The 27,645-nt window shown below is 41.3% G+C and overlaps 1 protein-coding gene across 2 annotated transcripts in view; it reads right to left on the bottom strand.

The window, feature by feature from the left end:
* Window positions 1–1,669: 1,669 nt before the first annotated feature.
* The window catches only part of CRMP1 (collapsin response mediator protein 1), a 47,670-nt gene continuing 21,694 nt past the window's right edge, over window positions 1,670–27,645 (bottom strand). For both annotated transcript variants that reach the window (XM_079306710.1, XM_079306711.1), the window contains exons 4-14: window positions 26,395–26,559; window positions 21,816–21,877; window positions 20,154–20,234; window positions 16,879–16,947; window positions 14,792–14,912; window positions 13,591–13,747; window positions 9,302–9,443; window positions 7,523–7,693; window positions 6,165–6,344; window positions 3,520–3,685; window positions 1,670–1,885 (exon numbers count right to left, since the gene is read on the bottom strand). In XM_079306710.1, coding sequence (XP_079162836.1) covers window positions 1,794–1,885; window positions 3,520–3,685; window positions 6,165–6,344; window positions 7,523–7,693; window positions 9,302–9,443; window positions 13,591–13,747; window positions 14,792–14,912; window positions 16,879–16,947; window positions 20,154–20,234; window positions 21,816–21,877; window positions 26,395–26,559 — 1,406 coding nt within the window. In that variant the 3' untranslated portion in view covers window positions 1,670–1,793. The remainder of the gene's footprint in view (window positions 1,886–3,519; window positions 3,686–6,164; window positions 6,345–7,522; window positions 7,694–9,301; window positions 9,444–13,590; window positions 13,748–14,791; window positions 14,913–16,878; window positions 16,948–20,153; window positions 20,235–21,815; window positions 21,878–26,394; window positions 26,560–27,645) is intronic.

Here is a 27,645-nt window from a genome sequence, read left to right as displayed (position 1 = left end):
CAGTGCAGCTGATAAAACCACTCCAGTGGCACCCCACTGCTGCAAGACTTTTCCTGCTGCAGCTCTGTAGAGTGGATGAAGCCAAAGTAGCACAAGGGGAGGTGTTTGCTGACCTGCTAATCTCATAGCATCCACTTCCACTGCAGCCCACACCTCCCACAGCTTCTGCAATGCCGCCAAGGAAAAAGTGACAGGAAATAATGTTTCTTCACATAGTTTGTGAGAGAGTTAGAAAGACAAGGAGAAATAGTTCCTTCACTCTCAGGGAATTCAAGTCCACTTCCCTTACCTTACCTGCACAGCATGTTCTTTTCCTGCCTTGCCTGGAGACAGCTCAATCAGCAGAGAAAACCACAATGAAGTAAAATATAGCATAGGTCAAGCTGCAGCACTGGGTACTGGTTCTGTACTGCAGATGATAACAATGAATTACCTACCCCTTTTTAGGCAAATAAGATGTAGATCTGAAGATCTTTGGGAGAAAGTTAATTTGGACAAAACTGAGTCACCTACAATGTCATAGAATCACAGACTTGTTAAGGTTGGAAAAGAGCTCTAAGATTGAATCCAACCATTAGTTAGTACATTTTAGTAAATAGCAATTACAATTTTTAGTAAGTACATTTATACTGTAAGTACTGTTTAATAAGACATACTATATACTGTTATAGTATGCATATGCAGACCTGTACACTTATCAACTCTTGTGACCTAAGGAGGTTCTTTCTACTGCATGATGTCAACTTGAAAGATAATTTCTCTTGAGTTACTCCATTCCAAATTTTCAGTCATTGAGTCACAGCACTGGAAAGCAGAGGAAGATGCTTACCCATCAATTAATTTCCTTTATTTCACAAGCTTTGAATTCAGAAATTGAACCACGACTAGTAGATCTTGATACGGTAGAGTAAGTAAAAATGCATGTGATTACAAAGGAAAAAATTTGTACAAAAACTTTAAAAATCCGACAGCAACTTGGATTATCTGTAAGTACCAAAAATCTCATGCAGAAGGAGAGCACTACTGCCCAGGTGGAGAAATCCCTGCAGGGGTGGCAATGGCATTGGTATGTAAAAATTATGGCTCTGTCTAAAATGGAAACAAGAAGGACACAGACCTGGAATGTGCTGAGTGGGAACAGACAGGTGCTACGGAGACCATTTGTCATTACGTGTCCCAATGAGTTTCTGTGTCTTGAGAGAAGTGCTTCTTGGATTTATAATAAATTAAAGATTAAACAGAAGCTGCCTATACTACTCTACTGCTTACTTTCCAGATGGCCATTTTCTTCCTTCATTAGTGTTTTTGGTGGTGTTTCTCAAATACAGACATTAATCTTGGCATTGTGTCTAGTCAATTGTTGGCAATGTGTTCTAAAGGGACTCACTCACAGAATGCAACTTGCATAAATAACTCAGTAACATGCATTAACTACTCTAATACAGAGAAAGGGTGCAAAGGAACCATCATTCAGTTACGAGACAAAGCTAAAACCTGTAGTCACTAAAGGGGCAATGGAAGCACCATGCTTTAAGGTGACTATGGCATGAAAGCACAATTGTGAGGCAAGTAGTTCCAAGCAAACACACCACACTATTATCACCTCTTTCTATACAAAGAAAAAAAAGAAAAAAAAAAAAAAACAAAAAAGAAAAAAAAAACAAATAAAGACATTTCGGTTTTTATTTCCGTTAGTACCAAATGAAACTGTGGGCTCAATAACACAGATATTGAAGGGAATGGACATTATTCCCATGATCCTTCATCCTTGTGTATCTGTCCATCATCATTTTTCAGCCAAGAGTGGTAATATTAGAGCGCCCACCGGGAGGTGCCACGATGCGGTGGCCAGTACGACGTGGGTTGTTGTCATCAGTCTGAGCTCCTGCAACAACAGAAAGTGAGGAAACAAAGCTATGAAAGGGATTAAACCATCAGAACTGACATTTTACCTGGCTATGCTTCCCTCACACCACAACCAGCTGGTTTCTCTTGAGCATGACTCAACAGACCTTCAAGGCACATTTGTCTTCAATGAGAAGTGTGGAATTAAATGTTTAGGATCAGACTAATGCTCACCCTGCATGGAAAATTGTTTTCCACTGGCTTGAAGAGCCAATGACAACCTACAGTTCCCTTTGTGAGATAAGACCTGGCAGAAAGTATTACTAGCTACAAAAAATACCCCAAAACACATATGTGCAGAGTGAATTCTTCAAACCTGCCTCATTGTCGTAGATTTATTGAACTGTTGTCCCCTGGACTCAGTAGGAACATATATTCTATGTTAGCAATCATAAATCCATGAGGAAATAAGCACTGAGCAGATGCTAACTCATAGCCACTTCAAACTGTACTTTAAATGCTGGAAGGTTAAGCTAAATGGGACAGTAAGCTTTCTGACTGGCTAAATATTGTCTTATCACACTCCATTTCCTAGAGGCAATGTAATACACATGTAGGGTCATTTAAAATGTTACTGTAGTCTCTGCTTCTGGTTAATTTTGTGTTTGCTTCATTCAGATCAAATTTGTACCACTAGATGCCTGGGTAGTGCCCAATCAAGCAGTGCACTGAAACCACAGTTTCAGATGCTTATGAAAATACCAATTATTGCTTATTACTAAGATGTGAACTTTCTGTGCACTTTTTTTTTGTTTTGTATAGCTTCATATATATCTGTATATGCTCACCATGGCCCCAAGTGTATGGGGAAAAATATACTTCACCTCATTAGAAGGGTTTTAAAATATTTGCTCTCCTAGGACTTTCTTACACAAGTTTCATTTAGTTTCTAAAGAAAGAATATGTAAAGTAGGAAAACTCCACCATTAGCTCCCACAAGGGAGAAAATCCAGTGACTTTCATAACATCATATGAATGCATTATTCACCACTGGGGCTGTAGGCTTTTGAAGAATAAGGATTTGATACACTTGTAATTCTCTTCAGATGACAAGAATTATTTCCAGCAACCCCAAAGGACGATTTTCCAGTCTGTTTCCTATGTACCATGGAAAATGTTTTGGACACCAAGAGCAGAGGATAAGAAATACTCCAATCTGCTTATGAACAATGTCTGCACATGGTTTACGACCATGGACAAGGACAGTTGAGGTTTCCATGTCTAGCAGTTGCTGGGGATGCAGCCTGTGAGATGTGTGAGACCCACAGGTTGCACCAGACCCAAGTCCCACCAGCTGTGCACACCACCAAGGAGCTTCAGTCACATCAGCCAGAGAATTCAGTAATTGCAATGGGCCAGGTAAATAATATTGGAAGATTGACACACAGAAAATTTAAGATTCAAAATATTTTGAATATTTGGCAACATGAAAAATATTCCTAACAATGAATGTGTAAAAACACGTATATACTGATATAAATGTAAGTATATGCATGTATATGACTATATACAATCCTTTTCTATTGGACTAAAGAAATAATTATAATTGAAACTCATCACCAGCAATCCATACTCATGGCTTTAAAAGGTTTCTCATTAGTCAGGCTGATTTACCTGATAAGCTGAAATTGGACTGATGGAGGTTTCTGATTGGTCGGGGCTGGTTTTTGGCAGGGGAGGATTTAGTTGATGGCGCAGGAGTTGCGTATTTTGGCGTAGCTGGGATTTCATACACAGGCCCATCATACATTCCTCTGGAGACTCCTTGCAGTCCTCCCACCTAAAACAAGAGGAGAGTAAAAATGCAGACACTCAGCTCAGATAATGCTGCCTAATGATCCTGTAGGAAGAAAACAGTGAGCACAGAGCTGCATTCTGCACTGGCTGAGTTAGCAACACTTTTACACCTTGTATCGAAAGCAAAGTGCAGTTTGCTTTATATATGAAGGAAATTATGAAGCTTCCTCCCTCCATTTTTATAGATCTAAAAATTACAAGAGAGTTCCTTATCAGGCTTCCTTCACAATCAAAGGGGAGCAGTGGGATTCAAAAGAACAGGTGTGACCTGTTTATTTCACATAGGATCAGTCACAATCACCTCTCTCCATTCAGCTGCCGAGTCACACTTGGGTTGCAGCACAACTGATACCCTCTATACCAACTGCAGCAATTTCTCTCCTACCTGTATTTCCTCTGCTCCTCCCCTTCATAGTGGTCATTCTCTTTATTAGAACTCATTGAGAAGGAGTGGCAGTTTTTAAATTAAATTTCTGAAGTTTCTACTTCCTGTCGTCAACTAGAAAAGTGATTTGCATGATTGCTCACTGGACTGTGGCAGGGCATCTATCTCACAATATTTGTCAATAAAGTATCTGTCATTTGAGTCCTGATTTCAGTTTGAGGTCTCTAGATTTTTTTGCTGTACAGTTCTTACAAGGAATACTAGAAAAGACAATCAAAACAACTTCACTGGCCTTAAAATCATAGGAATCTAGGAAATAATGTTTTAATAAGAACAGTTCCAGTTTTCAGAAAGAGCCTGAAGCCATTGAATTGCAGAATTCAAAGCTCATCAAAAACATCAGAAACCTGTGTCTTATAAGATTATGGTTTCAGAGAAATTTCCCCAACAGGTTAAAAGTGAAATTAAAATACTGTATAGAAAGACACTATTCACAGGGGTTTGATCCAGCTCTCAAAGCAATCAGTGCATTTTCCTTGCTTTTGATGACAGGGACATCAGGCTCAGATGAGCCACTGTCTGGCAGGTTGAGCCAAAACTAATGCCCAGAAGAGAGCAGCTGCCAATCACATCAATTAATCCATCTTCCAGGGACCCACAAAGGCATGAATTTATATTGCTATCCCTGCTGCAGGGATAAGTTTATAGTGCCAGCTTGTGTTTTGCAGTCCCTTGTTTGAGAAGTTTTTCTATATTCCTCTGTTATGCACTGGCATGTTCATACAGCAGCTCATAAAATCTCAATGGGTTTTTCTAAATATTTTAGAAAATATTTAGTGGTTAAAATTTGGTTGTGGGAAATGTGGGCATGAATCTGCTCTCCCTCTTGGCAGGCAGCAGAGGGAGCTGCAGGAGCAAAAATATCAGTCCCTTTGTTTGCAGACCTTGCCCAGGATCAGAGGTCTCCCAAAACCTAGGCCCATTGGCAATACACTTAGCCCAGGTAATTTTGTTCAAACTCCTACTACAAGACACTAACCTGTGCTACCTGTTTCTAAAGTGCTGGTTTCACTGTTTTGATGACTTTTTCTCTAATTTATGTCACACTCCCAGGCACTGAACCCTTAAGTAGTGACTGTGAAGAGGTGGCCTGTATCATCTACATGGATAATGTAAAAAAAAAATGAAACGCTGATTGGTATTTTGCAAAATTTCTGCAGGTGCATTTGCTTTTTACAATGCCTTCTAAGAAGTGCAGGCCTTTCTTCTGAAGCTTGACAGAATTTGTATAATAAATGATGAAAGATAAAAGCTATCAACTGACTTGTAGGTTTAAGCTGCCAGTCTCACAGCCTATGATATATCCTGCCTGAAGAAAATATGAGGTTTAGTCATTTTTTCTCATTATCTCTGCTCACACAGTGACTTTCCTGCTCAGGAAAAAGACACAATTTCCAAACAACTCCAAACTAATGTCCAGCTAATTGGTTTTCAACAGATAAGCACTGATATAATTCAAAAGCATAGGTGACCCAGTCTTAATCTTAGTAATTTCCAAAGCTTTGTATTAAACAAAAGAGAAAAGTTTTCTGAGCCATTAATGCTGCTAATACACAGCCCAGCAAATGCACTAACAACAGTTCAGAAATGCCCAATATAATGAGAATCTCTGGCTGACATGCTTTTCTTCTCTGCAGTGTAGCAGTTCAGTATGCAATTTCAAATTCTGGTTTTATTCTGCCTAGTCCTCCCTCACAAGAAGCTTTCTCTTTTCCTGAATTTTAACTGAAAGTAAATTCTATTACTATTCCACTTCTTTTCAAAAGCCTTGACATAAGGCATTTCTGGACAAAAGGCAATTATTCCAACAGGCAATTGCATCTTCTCCCTGCTGAATCTCACACTGTTAATACTAAGTTAGATGAGTTCACTATTGCAACCAGTTTTGTGGTCATATTTTGAGCAAGTCATATACAATCCATCTGATATGGACTCAGAACAGCACAACAATACTAAAAACTGTTACTGTGCTTCCAAGAGGGTTTGGTTACAAAGATTAAACAGGATCTGACTTTACCTTATTCCTGATTTTGATGCGCTGGTAAAGATATTCGGGGAAAGGTTTGCGAGGGATGAAGCGCCCCATTCCCTTATTGACGTGCAGATTCCCATCTTCAAACACAATCTTCCCTTGGCTTATGACCACCAGTGGGGCACCATGGCACTCCATTCCTTCAAAGATGTTGTACTCAATGGCCTGAGGATCAACCAACATATTCACTGCAAGACCTCTTTCCATTAGTAACTTATAATAGGTACAGTTGTAGTCCAAGTTTTAGACAGCTACCATTAGGAAGTGTATAAAATTGCTTTGTATGAAGGAAAAACAATGCATTTTGATTTTGGAATTATTTTATAGGATCTTTCTGATGAGACTTTCCTGGATGAGATGTTTTCTTTCTGGCTTTCCTTTTGCAAATTAAAGATTTCACTTGTGTTTGAAAATTTGCTGCATCTAACCAGAGCATTTAGAAGAATGATAGCCCTAATATGAAGGAAAATTGTGACTCAGCAGCTGGACACCCAGAGGATGTGGTGCCACTGTGCATCTGCTGTGACTGTGCAAGCAAATTTCAAAGAAGCCAGCACATATATTTCTGTCTGAGAAAGCCCAGAAAAGCCCAGGAAGGTCTGAATCTAAATAGGGATGACAGGGCAGGTGGTTATTACTTTCTTGAAAATACAGAGAAATCCCAAGACAGAGAAATAGAAACTGAATCACCCAAATTTACTTTTTGAAGGTTTATAAATGTTTTGGTTTTTGTATTATAAAAATGCAATACTGGATTTTTCACTAAACTTTTTGCAAGAATTCCACAATAAAAGGGCCATAGCACTAAACAGTAAGATAACAACTTTGGGATAGACAACCTAATAGAGTCAAAATGAAAGTGACTGTCATTAACTGGTACTCTGCAGTGAGGGCACATGAAGTTGATTAGAGCTGTATTGTCAAAACATTTAATCATCTGTCATAGTTTAGAATACTGTAAAATTAATCATTAATTTATAATTTCAGGTGCTTTTTAGGTAAGGAAAAAAATAAGCTGGTTTTAAATTTATTCTCACAGCCTTATTAACCTCAGCTGCAGAGCTGCTGATTCACACCTGTTTATAGGGCTGCCACAGGCATGAAGAAAAATAAATAGTGCAAGGGTATATGCAGAGAGAAAAGAAATCCTTCCTGATCACAATACTTCCAACACAAGACTTCAGTACTCCATGTCCTGAAATATTTACCCATTTCAGAACAGGAGCAGGCAATTACCCCACTCCTCTGTATCCTGTGCTATTGGTATTGATATGATTTAGGTCCACAGCTGATAATCAACAGTGACATTTCTTTTTCCTTGCTGGTTTTCATTTCCTCCTTACCGATTTATGGCTTTTGGCTGTTACAGTCTTCACCTTATCAGGGTCCCAAATAACAACATCAGCATCGGATCCTACAGCAATCCTGCCTTTTCTTGGATACAGATTAAAGATTTTGGCAGCATTGGTGCTGGTGACAGCTACAAACTGGCTCTCGTCCATCTTGCCTGTGGCCTAAAAAACAATGTGATTTGAACAAAACATGCTTGTGAAATGAGGATTTACTATTCAGAGTACTGAAAGGTCACAGAGATATTGGAAGGCATCCCTTTATAGATCTGGTCATGTTGCATGAAACAGAGATTGTGTCACACAGGACTTTATATGCAGCTCTTTACTTGGAAGTTTCAAATAAACAAGAGTGTCACTCCAGGCAAAGGACAGACAGTGAAACCTTAGTCCACATGATACCAGCAAGGTGCTGAGCTGCCTGGGATCCTTTTCTCTACACTCTGAGGCCTAAGTGTTTTTGTTGCTAGTCCTAGTCATTTCTATTTAAATATTTAAGCAATCAGAGAAACGTATATGAGCATTACGAGATGCAACAAAAGATTCAAGATTCCACTTTTGGAAACAGTTCTTGCAAAGTAAGTCCATTCTATTATCATTATTGTCAGATCTATACATCTAATAATACAGCCAGTTATAAAGTCCTTGCCTGGAGAAATGTCATCACCAGCAGACCTTGGCATACAGTCAGTGATGGTAATTGCAACTATACAGAACAGCATTTTGGTTTCTCAGTAGAGTATTTTGGGGTCTTCCCTGGCAATGAGTAAGAACAATGTCCTAAGGAAGAACAACAGTGCCAAGACTTTTAATATTAAATAAACACATATTTCCTGCCTGGCAAAATAAAATGTAAAGTATAAGCTACTCAGTGGAGCAGGACTAAATGTTACCACCTGTTACCACCTGTAATCAGGTGGTAATGTTGTAGCACCTCCTGCAGTTGTAGCCCTTCCTGCTGTTCCTTCCCACTGAGGGAGTAATAAAAGAAAAGTATCAGCAGCTGGCTGTGCTTTGCTTCTACATGGCAGGTATCTGAAGCTGCTTCTGTGCTTGGAATCTCAATAACTGTCCCTGAATAAAGTGGATATGAAATATTCTGGGAGAAGTGCTCACCAGAAGACTGTAAATCCTGCCACTTGCCAGTCTGCAATGTGCATTCGAGCACAATGCAGTGAGTGTGTGTGAGTGTGCAGGGTGTGCACATGGAGACAAAGAGGGAGAATAGCATTATACATAAGAATACATGGAATCATCAAAAAATTCCTGACTTATACTGGCACTCCACTGCAAAGAATGCCAGTATGAATTACATGCAATGCTCTCCTTCAAAGCATTTCATCATTTAGCCTCAGGCTCAGCTGCCATCCATTTGTAATTTTTCAAAAACGATGAGACACTTCCCAAATTCAAACAATCCATTCATCACGTTTATATGAGGTCCACTTCAAAACCATTAAATTGCTCCAGATACCACATCTCTCAGAAGCATCCACTCTGACACAAATGGAAAATAGAGCAGTGGAGTCTGGGAAGCCTCAGGTCTAATAAAACACATTACTATTGCAGTGTCAGCAGTGAAACACAGCCCTGAGTTTAAAAAACTGGAAGAGGTTTTTGAAATAAGCAATTCACCCCACAGCAACATTCTCTCAGGGAATTCTCAGAAATATATCAGAACCTCACTTAAGCAATAGCCAAGAGTCTCTTGGCTTTCATAATTCAGCCAACACTCAATTTCCTTTCAGCCTATAAAAGGAAGTAATTACTTACTACAGCCTTGTCCCAGACAACAGTCATCCTTTCCTCAATTCCATTGACCCCTTCAGGAATCATGGTGAAGTTGTCCTTTCCAAGGGCTTTCTGGGCAGTGCTGTAGGGACAATGCCCACTTCCCGTCACCTGCAGGTCCCCACTGTGGAGGTAACACACACAAGGTTCAGACCAGGCATCACCAAGGTGACCTTGACACAGACAGGCTGTAATGGACCTTTCAAGGCACCAGAGGCACAGGCTGTAAATCATGCCAGCAGCCTTTCCATGCTGGCTGCAGATCACTGGGAGCAACAATGGCACTGGACATCTCCACTTTCCCCCAGGAGCACCCTGAACTCCCAGATTAGAGCCCCCTCTGGCTCCAGGCTGCTTATCGACAGAGATCAGGCAAAAGCCCACTAACCAGGACAAAGGATTAGTCCAGGATCAAGGAAACGAAATTGTATGAAATGTCTGCCACTCTCAAGATAAATTAATTCACAACCACATTAAAAAATAATGGCAAATTTCACAGGCAAAGTCATGAGTTTCAAATGTCTTCCCCTTTTTCTACTGCATATATATTTTTTGTGCAAAACTTACATGAATAATTCTCATTTGACCTTCCAAAATGGAACCAAGAAAATAAAAAGTTTTTCATCAGATAGTTTTCTAATTAAACAACAAAAGGCACAGTGCAAATCAAACACATGCTCTGGATTTATCTAGCTTTTAAGGGTCTTACACAGAAAAAGGCATGGAGAAAAATGCAAAAGGAGCTACCATTTATAATGCTTTTATTTAAGAGGTTGGCTTTTTCAGCCTAGAATTTTTTTTTTTGGCAGAGAGCAGAACTGGATCATAGCTGCTCCCAGAAATAAGGAGGAAGAACATAATCAATATGCAGAATCTTGCAAAAATAGAAAGGCAAAAAAGAAGGTTCTCCAATATCCACAGGAAACGTGGTATTTTTAGCTCCTGATTGAGCTTACAGGCAAGCACATTAGGACTCACTATGATTTCTCTTCCATCACTCCAGAAGTCCCCAAGAGCCTGTCTTCCTTTTCTTTAACTGATAATGTAAATTTCAGCTCTGAAACAACTAAATTATCCTGGTCCACAAATCTAGATCCAACAGGCTGACAAACAGCCAGGTACAGAAGAATTGTCACACATGAGTAACTCTAATGCCATTTTCTAGGCTGCCAGCCCTAATGATTGCTGACAGAGAAGAGTCCTTGGCCTCTTTTCTGGTTCTTCACCATGCTCACAAGTCATCCATCCAGTTTTTAGCAGAAGCCAAATCCATGAATTCAGTACAGAAAAGGCTGCTATGCTTTAGCTGCTCCTGATTATTAATGACTGCCTGGTGTTACTCCATAGGATTAAGCCAATTTCATCAGTTAAATGTTCATTTATTTTAACACAACAACAAAGTCAGAAGGCTGCAATGCCACTTCCTCTTTTTTGATGCTCCTGTAATCAGCAAAGCTTCCTGTAGCATCTCTCCTTTCTGCACACTGATATAACCATGCAAACCTGACTGTCACAGCCAGGCCCTGTATCACTGCCCTGAGGTTATGCTGTGCTTCTAACACCACACTACAAATTCCTACACCTGAAAGATAAGAAGGGCTTGCTTTCTCAGCTCCATATTCCCTCTCCTCTGACATTTAATGACATTATTGATAGGAAGTGCACTCCCCAGTCAAATCAATAGAAGACTTCTGAAACTGAAGTGTGTCACTTGAGAGCTTCCCATCTCTGGTGCCTTCCATGGGTACTCCTACTGTCTGGACACAGTCACTGTCAAATGGGAGATAAGCACCACATCACCTAAAAAACTGAGAGGCAGGAAGGGATCATCAGGAAATAAATGCCAGATTAATACCTTGTCATCTTATTCTTCTCCTTAAACAAGGCTTTCATGGCAAATTGCATCTTCTGTGTAGCACCAAGACCTCACATCTCTGGTTCACAAGAGGTGGCACATCCCAGCTGCAGTAATGCAGCAGCATGCAGGATCAAAGCTGACTCAAGTGCATGGCCCACAGATGACACAAGACCTAATTTCATGAGGCAAATTCAATCTGCAAATCCCATGAGACATGATGGGGTTTTACACATTCAGCTTTTCAGTGGAAAATCAATGCCTTCTGTGGAAAAGAGCTCAAGCAGTATGCTGCATGCTTGCAAAGGAAGGATGTTGTAGGGGTTCTTTAATGAATGTGAAATATTAGTATCCAAATCAACCAGTGCAACAGAAAAGTGAAATAGTGTATTTACCATCATCCCTGCATAAAATTCCCCATGAATGCAGAGCAGACTGATAAAATATACAGTTCTTTTTAGTTTCACAGTATAGATTTGAAGTATTAAAACTGAAAGCAGGCTAAGCTGCTGTCATTTCAAATCTAGGACTTTAAGCCACAAGGAAAAAAAAAAAAAGCCATTTTTGCATGCTTGGAGAATAATGAAAACCTCTGTAAGTCCTCAGTTTGTCATTCTGATGTTAGTTTAAAAAAGTCATTATTTGGATTCCAATTGTAAAAATGTTCTTGCTATTTTAGTTACTCTGGTTTGACCTACATACTATTATTTTGGGACTCTCTACTAGAAAGCATATATAGCCACTCTAACAGATAAGGAGCCAAACATTTTTATACACATTTACACGTGCTGGCTAAGTGCCTTGCCCTCACAGTGAGCTTCACCCTTTACAGTGCTGACAGTGATGAAATCAGACCAAGAAAGTAATTTTTTTTCCGAGTTTTTATTAGGAACAAAAGTTCAGTTATGGAAAAAACATTTTTGTCATCAGACTGTCAGAAGAGAAGTGCTGCACATTCTTGTAAGAGCCACATGTAACTCAGAGCTCAGCTGCAGCACCTTTGGAGCAGCTGAGTTAAAGCCTGGGTGGGCTCTGGTGAGCAGCACTGGCTCACCCATCATGTGCAAGGGGAGATGTGGCACTGACTGATGGCATCTTCCTGTCACATATGTGTGCCCACTCCCCTCCCAGGCAGCTGCTCTAAAGATGGCCACTCTCAAGGTTCAAATTTCACTGTCCTGTCTAGGGCACTGGAAACCCCAGAAAGGGGAGGCAGGAGGTGAGGTGGGTGCCACCACAGGAAGGTAAATAAGGATATCAATGGTAAGTTGAGTTCCTCACTGCAGCCCTAGCAATCTGTCCTGGTGGGGCTTCAGCTGTGAATTTCTATACAATTTCAGAGCAGATGGTCTCTTGCTTAAGCTAAAGAAGACCCACAGTTGGCTACAGGCAGGAAATACTTTCAGAGATGGGTTTACAGTCTGGGTTTCTAGCAAGGCATTGCTGGTATCTTCTTTTCTGCATGAGAAAGACACTTCTTCCTCTGCTGTCCACACTCCTTTTGTACCTAGTGATTAAACTCTCCCTGCCACCCTGAAGGCAGTCAGCTCACATCCCATCCTGTCAAGAGATGACCTTCAGTCTCCAGCTGTCTCCACCCAAGTCCCTCAAAGTCTTCTTTGTAATCCACTCTGGCCTCTTTGTCCTGGAGGACCCCAGAGCCCATAAAGACACAAGGCAAGCTAAAATAAGATGCTTGCAAGAACTGGACACATGGAAACTTGTATGATTTTGGTCCCTCCCAGATGAAGGCAAACTACCAACTCAGAATTTTTCAATCTGCAGGAGTGAAACCCACAAAACTCTGCTACAAACACGAGTTAGTTTAGGACAAGCCAATTTTCAGAACTCATAGCTGAGAGCACTGCACCAGCTTTGAAAAATTGCCCCAATAAATTTTTCTTGGTTATAGGTATCTCCACATTAAGGAACAGCCCTGATTTCAGGAGCTGTGCTTGTCAAATATGACTGGGGCTTAACATTGAGTCTATTCTCAAAATGGTGATGTACCCCAGGCTTTTGCATATGGTGGACAGTGAGGATGCCATCCCATCATGTATCAACAATTCAGCTAAAGAAAACTGAAAACTAGGGAGAAGGCCAGGTTAAAGTCCTGAACAATCTAGTTCTACAACTAGGAATCATTTGAAAAGCAGAAATAAAAAGAAATAATTCCTGAATAGCCAAGCAATTGCCTCTCTATCAAGCCAACCAGCAACTGGAGTGTCCATGACTCCTCACTTGACTGACAGCCTAAGTATAAGGATTTAACTATCCCTGGTTTTCTATGTTCCTTCTCTGCTGTTTCTTGTGTGAGACTGGTCTGAAGGAAACCAGGCTGATCTCTAAATGCTTCAGGCCATATGGCTTTTGCACTTGCTTCATCATCATCCTGTAAAAAAAAAGGAAGTCTTACCATGCTAAGAGTGAATTTAAGTGCTCTGGAGTGGTAGGGTCAGGGCTCAGAGGTGGTGAGGTCACAAAAGCTGCAGCCTTGGCCCAGTTTTTGCTCCAGTAATGTGTCCCATCTGTCCCCAAGCTGGCAGTGATCGGTTCTCCAAAAACAAGGGTACCTTGGAGAAAGCAAGGATATACAGGAACTAATTACAAGCCACTCTCTCTTCAGCATGACACTACTTACTGCATGCAGCCATGTATAATTCACACATTGCTACATGACTAGCACAGCTCCCAGGAAGTCAAACAGCCCTGGCTTTGTACGATAAAAAATTAATCAGGAGTCTCTCTGAGCTCTACATGCTTTTGATCAGCCTATTTGCAAATCTTTTTTTCTAATCCAGAAGGACACAGTTCAGGCCTGCTTTTAATTTGTAGGGTTTTAATCACAGCCATGTTGCTCCAATTTGGAGTGCAGTGATGGTGGATCACTTCTGCACTTTCTGCTACTCCCAGGTTGGGCACAGCACCAGCAGATAGCAGCATATGGTCCCCAGCACCACACTCCAAGCCTCCAAGGATACAAACAAGACAATAATTTGCTCTTTGGCTTTTCCATATAGCTCAGGAGCTTTGTAGCCCCAACAAGCAGAACAGTCCTGACTTGCAAACAGGTTTGGAAGCAGCTGCCTTCAGGCTCACAAGGTCCCTTTGGGTGCTTTGTAACCTGGAACCCACCATGGCCCCAGCAAGCAGGGACAAGCTGCAAGTACACATCAGAGGGGGTCAGCTTCCAGCAGCAAGGCCAGGAGCAAGCTCCAAGCATCTCTAACAGCAGGGTGACTGCCCAAGCCACACCTCAGAGCATGACAACCTCAAATACTGGCATGGAGGATGTGCCATTAGGAAAAAAGTATCTGCCTCCCATGAACACAGATACAGAGCCTAAGAGAAAAGTAGAAGGGAAAACAGGATAGAGAAGAGTTACAATTTACTCTTCAAGGGGACAGTTCATGGGAAGAGCTTGTCAACTTAAAAATGTAAATTCCTTCCCAGCCACAAATATTTAGTCTGCAGTGGTGCTACCATTCTTTGCTAACGTCTCCCTACAGCCCCTCATTTGGGTCAAGATGGACAGGTTTTCTCACTAAGCTTCTATTCAACAAAAAAAAAAAAAAAAAAAAAAAAAAAAAAGAAGAACAGTTTGGGGGAGCATTTACCTCTCTTCCTGGCCAGTGCAATGATATCAGCTGCACTCTTACTCATCACCTTGGTGATGTACACTGGGCAGTTTATTCGACTGGCAATCGTGATGGCACGGAAAACTGCTTCTGCTTCAAGCTGAGCAAAACAAGGAGGGAAAAGTTAACTGCAAATGCAGTCTGAAGAAAAAATCAACTGCAGGACCATGCCATATTTCTAACTGTTCAGCAACAACTCTTCAGGGGTTGATTCTGCTTTTTCCATAGAGAGAGACACAGTGCTGGGTAACAGGGAGCTAACCCAACCTCAAACACTTGGCAGTAGCAGTAAGCACAGCCAGGCTGTACTCACTAGCAGGGTACAGCTGCCCCAGCACAAACACAGCTCCCTGGCTCCCTGCACCCCAGGAAAGGTCATGTCCAAGCAGCTGATGCAGCTCCCCCTTACCTTCCTCCCACCTTCCTGTTTCAGATTCCTACCCTGCAGCTGAAAGGAGAACAAAGCAAGAAAACTTTGTCTCTGCTCAGAGAACACCTCTGAGCACCCCCTGGCAGCTTACCCTAATCTTTACATAATGGTGACAGTGAATGCAAAGAATTCTCAAACAGCAACTTCAGCACTATGGACTGAATTTAGCCCATAATCCACAGAAGGCTTTGAAGCAGTGCCCAGTAAGTCCCCTCTGTCAGCAAGTGTAAAGGCAGTCTCCTCCCAAGGAGCCATATGGGACGTAGGCACACAAAGCAAGCATCTTCAGATGGAGGAGCAGTGTTTCCCAGCAGCTCTGCAGACTCCTTTCCCCAGCCATCAGTTTTATACCAGATCCTTCCCAGATGGACTCACAGTATTGGCATTTTAATATGAAAAACCCTATTGTAACTGAAAATAGTGACTCAGTGGTGCAGAAATTTCTATGCAAGAGTTTTGCTAGAAAAGTTGAACAACTTAAACCTTCCAAAACCACATGGCTTAATCCTTTACAGTTCTGTAAAATATTTTTCCTTAAATCAGACTGCTTGAGTTTGTCCTAGGACTTGTATCAAAACATTTGCTCTGGAAACCCCAAATGCAGCTTTAGAGAGCAGGGCATGGCCTCTGCACTGCAGCACTATGGCTGAGCAAAATTCCTTTCTGGAAACTGCAAATTCAGATTTTCATTAAAAGGAAACAATCCTTTTAGAATAATTTTAGTAGAAGTTGAACAGCAAAATTAAGAAGTACATAAACAGCTCAATAGAACAATGTGATCAATTAAGTGGATTCCTTTTGCCTTGGGGAGAAGTTAAATAAAGATCTACAAACCACAACAATCTCTTCAAGTTCAGCCTCAAATCCCCAGGACCTCATCTCTTTAGTCTTCTAGGAAAGCAGTCACTTCCCACTACTGCCCTCCACATCCCATTAACAGTCTGAACTGTGTACTTTAGGGGACATCCTCATGTGCCTGCATTTTCCTTGGCATTAAAGAAACCCTTTCTAGATGCCTGAAATGATCCACACCAGAGCCCAGATTTTATTATAAGGGAGTTGCATAAAACAAGCTGCCTCAGAGCATCTTTCCATTCTCATGTATTTGCATCTCTACAGCCTGCATTTCTGGCACCAATACATCAGCCAGCATGAAAGCAGATCTATATGTGGGTGTATGCATATGCCCAGTATAGATGTGCACATGCATCTTATAGGAGGTTTTCAGCCAAAGCATTTTAATAAATGCAGTTACTCTGAGGACTAACCCTCAAGCTACACTGCTGATTTTTAGCCTGGTAAGCCTGATAAGCCTAACACAAAGGTCACAGTTAAATACATGCACACCCATGCCCAGGGCAGCAGGAGCAAGACTGGTGAGTGACAAGGACACACTTATCCCTGGACAAAGGGAATGCTCCTGCTGCAGCATCTAAAGGGCTTTTCAGGCAAACTAACAAGTTGAAAGGACCTGGACTTTTCAGACTTTCAGTAATACTGGAAAAGGCAGTGGGAGAAGCAGCCATCTGCCCTCCCTGATGCACCCATCCATGGTCTGCACACACAAAAGCCAAGCTCTGACAGTATTTGTTTGACACAATACTCCCACAAATGGCAAATGAGAGCAGCCTCTTACCTCTTCTGGCCTGCTCAGGGCATGTCCCTCAGGTCCAGTGATTCCCATCTCCAGAATTCGCTTTTGCTCCTGCAGCAGAAGAGATAAATGCTGACCCAGGTGCAGGATGAGAGCTGTGCACCCAGCATCCTCAAAAAGATGAACAGCCACATGGTCTGACTGCCCCTTTCAGTGCCAGGTAAAAGTAGCTGCAAAGCCCACTGAACACTGAAAACACTGGCTCCACACTGGTCCCATGTCACACCAGCTCAGCCAGCAGTGGGCTCTGTTGTGTGATTGAGCATATCTGTGCCCCAAGCCATTGGCTGCACCATCAGAAACCTCCTCTGCCCTCCAGAAGGTCCCACCACGACACCAGCCCAGGGAATGGGCTTCAACCAATACACTAAATGTTCATTATGGGTACTTCCAGCCTACCATTCCCTATTTACTTGCTCATGTTCCTGTCTGGTTGCAATCCACAAAACACTGTCTTGAACTTTCAGCATTGCTGACGCTTTCAGTTTTCTGTAATGCTTTTTTCCTGCACAGTGAATCACTAAATTTATGCCTTTATAAAACAAAACAGTGCCCTCCAGTTGCAAGGGCACCGTGTCCTCATCCAAGACCCCATCTCAGGACCAGTGGGGGTTTATCAGAAAAAAAAATCTGTGCTATCCAGCTTCATAGTAGTGGGACTTTTTTTTTTTTTTTTTTTTTTTTAACAGACAAAAAGCTTCACTTGATTTAAGGCCAAGCAGTGTTATTGGAATAAATTTCCTTTTTTGCAGAAACTAGTGGTCACCCCCTTTTCACCTGAGGTTGGTCCAGGCCTGAGAGCAGTGCAGAAGTGGGACCAGAGCTGCTGCTGTATCTCTGGCCCTGCCCTGTTCTGCCCACAGGGCTCCAATTAGCCCAGCTCAATGATGCAATGGCTCTGTGACACAGACAAATGTCCCCTAGAGACCAGGATGAAGTTACTGACCATATTTGAATGTGTCAACTAATAAATATCTGATTCCAGGTCCCTGAGGCTGAAAAGCTCACCTGTTACCAACATACTCTGGTAAAACTGAAAAAGTTAACATTAAAAAAGTTAACTTTAGTCTTCACAGCAATCATTCAAGGCTGAAGAGGCATTAACAGGAACACATTAATCTGACTGTGTAAGAATATTTTGGTTAGAAATACATGTGGTTTCCCAGGTATTCTTAAAAACAGGTGTTTTGGACCATTAATGCACCAGCTCTGAATAGTGCCAGTTAAAGACTTCAGGTAATTAAAATACAGCCATAAAATGAAGTTACAGCCATGTAAAAAAATAGCAAGTTGGTACAGAATAGATATACAAAGTAGGACAGATTTGCATCTTAAAGGAAGTAACAAAATCAGATCACATGATAAATTACCCCCTTTAAGAAGACTTGATAGTGCTAATTAACTAGAATATTTGTTTGACGAGATCAAATTTGTATTTTCACACATGACAATCCAAAAAAATCTTTGTGCAGGCAGCTTTCTTTTCATTATCTAAATAATTCTTCTAAATGCAAGCATAGAGAAAGACTGATTTTATGAAACATGGCAATGGTGAACAAATAGGTTGATGTGTAACATAACTTACATTTATTTAATACTTGCACATTTCCTAATAATTTTTCTGTCCTGTTTGTTCATATTGTATATTAAGGCTGATCAGACTGAAATAGATTTCTACCAAAAAAGCAATTCCATGAGTGGGCCTTGATATTAATGGGCAATGTATCAAAACACCACAGATGCCATTTGATTTGTTTTATTTTCCCTTTCCTACAGCAATATTGACTTAATCATGCTTATTATTAGTCATTTTAATTCTACTGGATATTTTATGTTGTATTAAAACTATAAATTATGTATTTAGTGGTTTTTATTCATGCTAAACTTAATGAGAAATCAGCTTTTTCTCCTCTCTTGAATTCAAATGAGGGTTTCAGTGGGGAAGGACACAACTGCACTGTATGTGCCTGCTGATTCCCTGCTAGTAACTTTTGACCCCAGTGGTTATTTTGGTCAAACTCAAAGTTAAAAGTGAAAGGCAGATCTCAAAGGGGGTAAATTCTAACCAGGCAGATGGAGATTTGTTTTCCTTACAGAGGAAAAAGCAAAATACACCCAAGATAAGAGTTCTTACACACTGCTCAACAACTCAAATACTCCTTCAAGGCTCTCCCTTAGATGTGAGACAAGCTGGGTTGTCTTGTCCAGATTTCAAAGACAGCTTTAGCTGTGTAATTTTCCTGTCAGCTCTGCAGCCCAGTCCTTAGCAGATAAGCCAGCAGATAAGCAGCTCAGCAGAAAAATCAGATGGCTCACTCAGAGCCTCACCGACCTCAGAGGGGCTCCATGCACGTAGGAGGGATCAGGAGAGTGAGACACCCCCACAGCAGCCTCCAAAGGCTCACCTGTCACAAATGTAGCAGCAAAACAACACCCACCCAACCCTGCCCCTTCTGCTTTAGAGGGGGATCCTCTGAAAGGCCAGTGGGAGGTTCACCATCAACTGCTGTCCTTGGGTTGCCTCTTTCCATGCCTCCAGGTGCCGTGGCACTGACCAGAGCCATGGAACAGCCCAGTGGGAGGACAGCAGCTCCCAGGGCACCTGACCTGCAGGGACTGCACTGGAGATCCAGGGCACCTTAATGGAACATTCTGAATTGAGCCCAGCTCCCTGGTTCTGAGATGCATCTTCTAAGAGCAGGGATTATGGGATTATACTTGAACACACATTTTTGAAATGTCTACATGATCACAGTAGTTCTTAATCTCAAACTTCAGAGATTTATAAGAATATTCTCAACAATAAATAGGTCTCTGAGCTTTAATACCTGCTCCAAACTCACTGTGTAGCTTATGCTGATAGGTGCAGCAAAAGACTTTAGTATAAAGCTTTCAGATTCTCTTTTTGTATCCAAAATTTGTGAACAAGACTTCACATTGTTCTGCTTCACTTGTATCTGCTGAATTCAGAAGAAATCTTGCTTCTTCCTGCCCTCCTTATTTAGTCCTCATCTGCTGCAAGACAAGGAGCTGCCTGGATCATTGTCCTATCTCAAGGATGCTCTGCCAATAAATGCAAAAGTACCCCCATTCTCTTATCACAGGCTTTATACCAGCACTGTGCAGGGCATCAGGTTCAATTAAAGCTCTTTCCAGTGAGCTCCCTCTTCCTACCCATTCACTGACTGGCCTATTTAACTTCTGCTCTCTTATATCTACCATCTCACAAAGTGAAGCAAAAATGATGGTTCACTCACCTGAGCTATCAAGTCTCCATTTTCAGCATGGACCAGGATAACAGCTCCAAGACTCTTTAGGAAGGTAAAGGTTTCATAAAGCTGCAGGTGGTACAAAGAAGGAAACCACATTACTTCACACTCATACCTCTCTCTTCAGCTCAGTTGTGTACCTTCTATGCTGGTAATTATATTGGTGAATAGAAAATAATCTCTTTTCTACACAGAATCTGAGCTTCACTGATTGGTGTTGACTTGCCCACCCCTGTACACACCACTGCACCAAGACAGGGTCAACAGCCCCAGGCAGGGCTGGATTTCCCTGGGACACAGAGCCCCCTGCCCCAGCCCCTGCACTGCAGAGCCACCTCCCCATGCCCTCCCACACAGGGCTGTTTAGTGACCCTCTTTCCTTTTTACTATGTAAAATAGAACTATTGCTATGTTCTACAGACACTTTTAGCATGGCTAGAACATCTCTTTTCTGAAGTGCAGGCATTTTGCAACATCTTAGAGCTGTCATTGTTGAGCTTTTAGCAACATCTTTAATTCTCATATTAAAAGTTGCAATATTTTTTCTAGAGTATCCTTGGTTTTTTAATTGCTTTCTAAGATTCAATATACATCCATAAAAAAAGGCAGCAGTTGATCCTTTTGCTTTTACTAATAATTTCTGAGCACACATCTACTGAAATATAGTTTCCTTTCCAAAAGATATTCAGCTTATGTTTCCCTTTTTAAAATCAGACTTCAGTAACATGGGAGCCCAGTTTTCAAACACAGAATAAATATAGAAGACAAAGGTTTTTCAGTGTCTATTTTTGCACTAGGGCACTTCAGGCAGCATTGAATGGGCTGCAATATACAGCTTGCAACATGGACATTTAAACAAGGCAACAGCCATTAGTCCAGCCACACATTAAAACTTTTTCATGTATTCATCTTGGCAACTCCAATGAGGAGTTAAATTTAACAGGCACTGCCTCTCAGAGATTATTTATAAATCATTATGTCTAAAATTCCAATTAAAACCACATGTATTGGAGGTGTAACAACAGTTATTTAAGAGACCAAGAGCTGTAGCTCTGGGAATAAGTAAGAAAGAAATATTTTATCAACTGAATAAGCAAACATTATTATTACTAACAGATGCCATTGTCCATTTACAGTGGCCTGTAATGTATGAATGGGAAAGCTGAAGAGTGGAATCTGTAATGAGCTCTGGACAAACAAGCTCATTGTTATCTCCAGCCCTAATGAGAAAAGGCCACCTCCCCCAAAGAGCAACTCCATTTAGCTGTTTACAGCAACCAAGGAACTCCCAAAACCTGAAAACTACCACTGCCTTCATATTTTTCTCCCTCTCTGACCTAGAGTCCTCTAAAGGTTACTGCAAAATAAAATGAGCCAAATCCTGAGCAGAGCTGAGTGGTTGTAGTGCTGGGAGGCACCAGAAGATCTCTCCAGAAGGCGAATGTCATAATCTTGAAGAAACCCATGCAGATGTTCTACACAGCTCAGCACTGACCCTCCAGAGAGTGAACCACCACTGCACATTTCTCCCAGTGCCAATCAGGCCAGTGAGAATGTTTGCCTGGGATTCAACCTGAGCAGCCCCTCAAGGGTTGGGAGATGAGGCAAGAGAGGACAGATGACAGCAATGAAGAGCACTCAGAGCAATACCTGGCTGTCGGACATTTGGTAGAGATCTTTGTACGCCATGTAGACTTGGAAAGAGTTCACACCTGTTCCAAGACAAAATTCAAAGGTGTTGCCATGTAAGTGTATTCTTAAACTGTATTTCAACAAAAACTTCAGGAAAATAAGTTATAGAATATGTCTAGACTAGGCTTTTCACTAGTGATTGCCAAAAATCAGGCATGGCTTCACAGCCACATTACAGCTTCTCTGGGGGGATTTTTTGATGCTGTGGGTAACCTGTGTTCATCCCTGGAGTAACCCAGCCACCACTGCAAAGAGGATTGATTGCTTGTAGCCAAATCACAGGCAAGCAATGGTGGCTAAGGCATGTAAAGTTTGTGAAGTTTAAAAAAACCTTGTGTAAGGTTCTGTGAATCAGTGTTTTCCTTTTTAGGTTTTCTTAGCCAATCAGGAAAATATTTCAGCTTGATCTAAACTGTGCTTTTTGGTAGATAAAACTTCTGGTTAGGTTCCCCCAAAGCACTGAGAAGGCATAGGAAATATGTACCTGAATGTGCATACAGACTTGATTTTCCTTGACCTTACACTCCAAAGCACTAAGTTTAGCTGATGGTAGACACTGGGAAGGAGTGGAAACAAGCCTGAAAACAGTTTAATAGGCAGCTCATCACACCTCTCCTTCTGCCTTCCAAAGATGGAAGGATTTATGCTGGCACTCATAAAAAAACCAGGAAAGACAACAGTTTCAAATTTCAGAAATCCATAAGAAATGCTAGTGTTGAGTGTCAGTTGTCAAGTAACCCCTGTATTCTAATCCCCAAAGGTGTTGATATTTATTTCAAGGATTTGGTTATTTATACAGATTCGTATTCTTACAGAATGAGATTTACAAATGTCTTCTGTTCATAATCTCTGCATATATTTGACTTACTTTCCAGTCTACTGGCAAGATCCCCAGTTTGGTCCAAGGACCAGCACTGTAATTTTCTACCTCAAAAAAAAAAAAAAGTAAATTCTAAGCTACCTAAGCTGTGTTTGCTGCATTTCAAAATGGCTGTGATGAAAACTGTGCTTCCTGGGGCAAGAAAAAAAGAAAGAGATCTGTTTATGTTATTCATGCTGCCTACACAAAATGAATAAAGCTTTCTGATGAAGATATAACTCCTTCATGAGTCTAGAATGAGCAAATACCTCCTCAGGCAGAGGGTATGACTGCTCACACAAACACAGAGAGTTTGTTTATTTACAATTACAGGACTAAAATACCCCAGGATACATGCAGGATAAAACACTGAAATGATCCCTGGTATTATGTCTCCCTGCTAAATCCAGGCAGCTCAGAGAGAAACACAAAGCAGGAGCTGGCCCCTCCTTGCTGACTTCCATGCCAAGCAAATCCAGCCTGAAAGGTGGAACCCTGTTAGCCTGTAAGCCCATCCTTTCTCCCTCTTTTCCTATTTATCATGTTCACAGAAAACCCATACAGCCTTCACTAACTGTAATGCCTCCATCTAGTCCTCATTACAATTTCAAAATACTCAGTATGTTCTTCATCACAGTCCTGCAGGAGTAAGGCAGCTTTCCCTGAGTACTGTGGGTGGAAGACATACACTGACCCAAGCAATATGTTTGCATACTTTCTCTTTTACTGCCCTGGTATCTTCTGACCTTGATAAAACAACTGAGTTTTGCTCTCACTCTGTTTCATATTCTCCCTGCAAATAATGGGATCTCAGTAGGGTTCTTGATCTGCCATAGGATCTTAAACCTGCCCCTTACCACAGTGCAGAAGCAGAGTTCTCCCAAGTAACCACACATTCACACCCCCAGCAGAAGAGCATCTCAGGGGCTGCCTTTACAGCTAGCAGGAGAGATGCTGTGAACAATCCTGCCTTGCAAAGAGAACATCTATACCAGACACCAAGATAAATAACACAAATTTACATATTCAGGTATCCAAGATTAGACTCCTTGCCCTGGCCTGGTTCCTTGACCTACTCATTGGAATTATGCAGCTTTTCAAAAGCCCTGGTCCATGGCCTATTGACCTTAATACTGTTACACACTACATTCTTGTCAATGTCCTACTTGCCCTCACACCAGGGGTACTCAACAGAATCCTCTCCAAATTTTAGGCAGGACTACAGGTTTTTTTGAACAGTGACAAAGTCAAAGGAACCAGTGAGGCCCCTGTCAGCAATTTCAGGCTCTGGCTCCTTTGCATATACTGAAGAACTCAATCCCAAAATAGCTGCTGAAATGCTACAAGCCTGAGTGTTTATAAACAATATTTGGCTCCACAACATCTTCAGGCCTTTCCAAAGCCTGTGTCTCCTTAAATTAGCTTTGTATTGATTTAAAACTGATTAATTGTTCAATTATACCTCTTGACAAGAGGTATAACAGCCACTCTGTGAGCTCCCCTGTTACTCATGCTGATTGCATTAGGCACATGTAGCACTGAAATACAATGAGCTGAGCCCTGTCACTCAGCTAACTCACCCACAATCAGCCAAGAATCAATTCAATCCAGATTCCCAGCTGATGAAAACCAGGATCACTCCACTGACATCAAGTCTATTTGCACCAGCTGGCTTAAATGTTTCCAATTATCAGGAAATACTATCTGTTAATTTGAAGCCCTTGCCACACTGAATTATTTCCTATTGGGCTTATGTGTTCATCCTCACCCTTACCCTGTGTCCCTAACATGTGAGAGTAACTCACACTGCCTGCCTGATACATACATGAGAACAAAGTGACCTCCTAATGCTCTCACCACTGAAGAGGCCACCAAGGATTCATCATAAATCTCAGTTCAGGAACCAATGAACAGATTTCTGCTTCCCCTGATGACTCAGAGGCAGGTCAGATTTATATAGAAAACTCACATTTCAACAGCTGGAGAAAAATATTAACTAACTGTCTGCACCAGGCTTTTAATGCAAACCCTTGGGTAAATTTGGGAGTGCTGAGCCACCTGTGGTCCAGGAGCTCTGGAAAATGATCTCCAACCTTTGAAACAAGGCACAGTATACAGTCAGCTAATGCACAGCAGCAGATTCATGTTAATGCTGATAGCAGGGAAATAGCACAGATTTAGCATAACTTGTCATCAAGATGTCATCACCTTGTCAAAATCACCTGTACTAGAAACCTATGTAAGACCAGCTCTAGTTGCATATAATTATATGCAGTCTTGCTGATGGAAGTGTTTTGTTGCCTAAAATCTGGTTATACAGCACATGTACTGCTAGCATCCTGTGACGTGGAATAAACTCCCCCAGATGACTGCATCTTCATGGCATCTCAGCAAACTGCTCACTCAAAAATAGCATTTTGCTTTTTTTTCCTACTTTGATAGTACCCTTCTCTATAAGGAACCTTTCACATCTAAGTCAACACTAGCTCTACAAAGGATGCTGCTTATACATATCACTTAGGTTTCCCAACAGAAGAGTCATTCTGATTTGCCCATGAAACCTCATGCCACTTCAGAAAATATTCCCTAATTAATATCTATACATTTTCAAGGAAAGTAGAAAAAGAAAAATACATGAAAATATATTATTCTGAGAAGAAATTACATGCTGTCAGGCACAATTTCATGGAAGAATATCTAAGCTAGGATCTTCTGAGGGCTAGATCCCACTGCCACACAGAGATGGTACCACAAAGATGCCCTCCATATATGAGACTGCCACATTGAGCCTGCATGTGTGGAAATGCATTTAGGAGAGGTTTCATCTGTGCTATTCTGAATTGGCAGCTGGAGTCCAGGTAGGGTAACCCATAGCATCTCACATGATAGTAGGCTTGTTAATTCAACAGTCAAACCCATAGTAGTGTCTCAGATTCCTAAATAAGGGACTTCTTTTTTGCAGGTGTTGAAACAAGGCATCTTCTATTAATGTCAGGGAAAGCCACCAGAGAGAAGCACTCAAGAAAATCAAGGCATTTTTTCAATATTAGGTAACTAACTTTAGCATCTCTTTTTCTAATAACTGGAATCTGCTTTAAAAATGCAGGCATGTTTTATTTACAAAATCAAGCCTCAGCAAGTAAATTATTCCAAGTCTCTGCTGAGAAATGAGATCTAGACTGTAGTGACATTTTCATAGCTCCATGTGCTCTTCATATCTGGATTTAATTTGAGACAGCTAAATCAAAGATTGAAGTCTGGTTAAAATCTGAACCACTTCTTTGAAATGTTACATATTCTTCATTCATTAAATTGAGGATCTAAGGTGACTGGGCTGATTATCCTAAATACTGATCTCTGAGTTTTACCTTAAAAAACAACCTAGCTATGCAACATCTGAGCCTATTTCCACATATACAAGCAAGGATAAAGTGATACATTTCTTTATGACAACATAAACATCTTAATCTTCCATGCTTATACTGGACAAAGTCATATACATGCACTAAGTTTTAGGTCCCATTTTACACAGTAGCAAGTAAAAATACAAGTACAAGGTAGTGAAAAACCTTGGCCAGCATAGCAAGTGCCTATGCATTCATTAAAACACTTCAAAATTTCAACTCCATATTATATTTCAATAATACCAAAAAAGACTACTACATTTCACTCACTAACCTTTGTCTTGCACAAGTACTTCCAGTTCTTCTCGAATCCCATCATACCAGCTGGTGATGTCCACATGGAGAGCATAATCACAACAGGATTTGGTATCAGCTGCCTCGTGCCACTTCTCAAAGGAGGTCAGTAAACTTGACCCAGGTTCTGGAAGCACATGATCAACTGAAAAAGAAATGGAGTATCAGTTAGAGAGACAGTATGCACACTGCTCAGATTTCCCCAAAGTGAGCAGCCTCCCAACATCTCAGCTAAAACAGCAACCTTGGAGGCAGCCTGTGTGCTGACTGCAACTCTGGGGTGTCAGCCAGGTCCTGCTGCCCCAGGTGTAGCACACTTTGTGAATAGTCTGTACTAAAGATCAGTCTAGCAACCTGCTTGGTGCAGCATCAATAAACACACAAAGAGGGAGCCAAACCTCACAGTTTAGGAAACTTTGTCTTGCCCCTACCTGTATTATAAGAGACCATAGGTTCTGGATTTCATTGTATTTCTTGTCTGATGTATCCATTTTTATGTATTTCACAGTAAGCACTGTGAATAATAATGAACCATGGCCTCATAGTCACTGAACTGGCCCACTATGCCCTACCAATACATCAGTGCAGATGTTCAATGTTTTCTCAGCAGCCAAAACAGGGAATACAGCCAAAGGTTTGAACAGGGGTGACATTGTGCACAAACACTCAGTCACACCACACAGTACATTGAGTGTCCTGCCTCTTCCCTGCCTCAAGATCTTCTGCCTCTAATGGTGCCACACCATCCACTGACATGAAGACACAAATACTTATGCATAGGTACCTCTCTCTGCAGGGCTAGGTCAAAAGTTAGTATGGAAACAAATCAAGGTGGGCTTCCCAGTACCATTTGCAAGCCTAACTCAGCACAAGAATACTCAACTGAAGAACACAGACTGTAAAAAATTATTAACAAAAGGAATCAACAGTAGTGCATTTTTTGACTATGGCCAAAGAATCTTTCAGCTGATACCTGCTGCTGAACATGGGTAACAGGTAACGCCCCCCAAAAAATGCACATCCCAATTCAGTGGGAGTAAAACTCCACTGGGAAGCTCCTCTCCACAAGAAAGACAATTTATGACACCTGAGCAATTGCCTCACAACATATAACCAAAGTCAAGCCACAGCCAGAATGCAAAAGATAAATCTTGTCCCACCATCTGTAGACAGAAGAAGTGCCTTTAACAACTACAAAGACTTCTTCCCTTCACCAACAAAGATGGTCCTC

This window comes from Erithacus rubecula (genome assembly GCF_903797595.1).
Source record: "Erithacus rubecula genome assembly, chromosome: 5".
Taxonomy (NCBI): domain Eukaryota; kingdom Metazoa; phylum Chordata; class Aves; order Passeriformes; family Muscicapidae; genus Erithacus; species Erithacus rubecula.
Note: the sequence above shows the minus strand (reverse complement) of the source record. Positions and strands in the feature narration are given on the sequence as shown.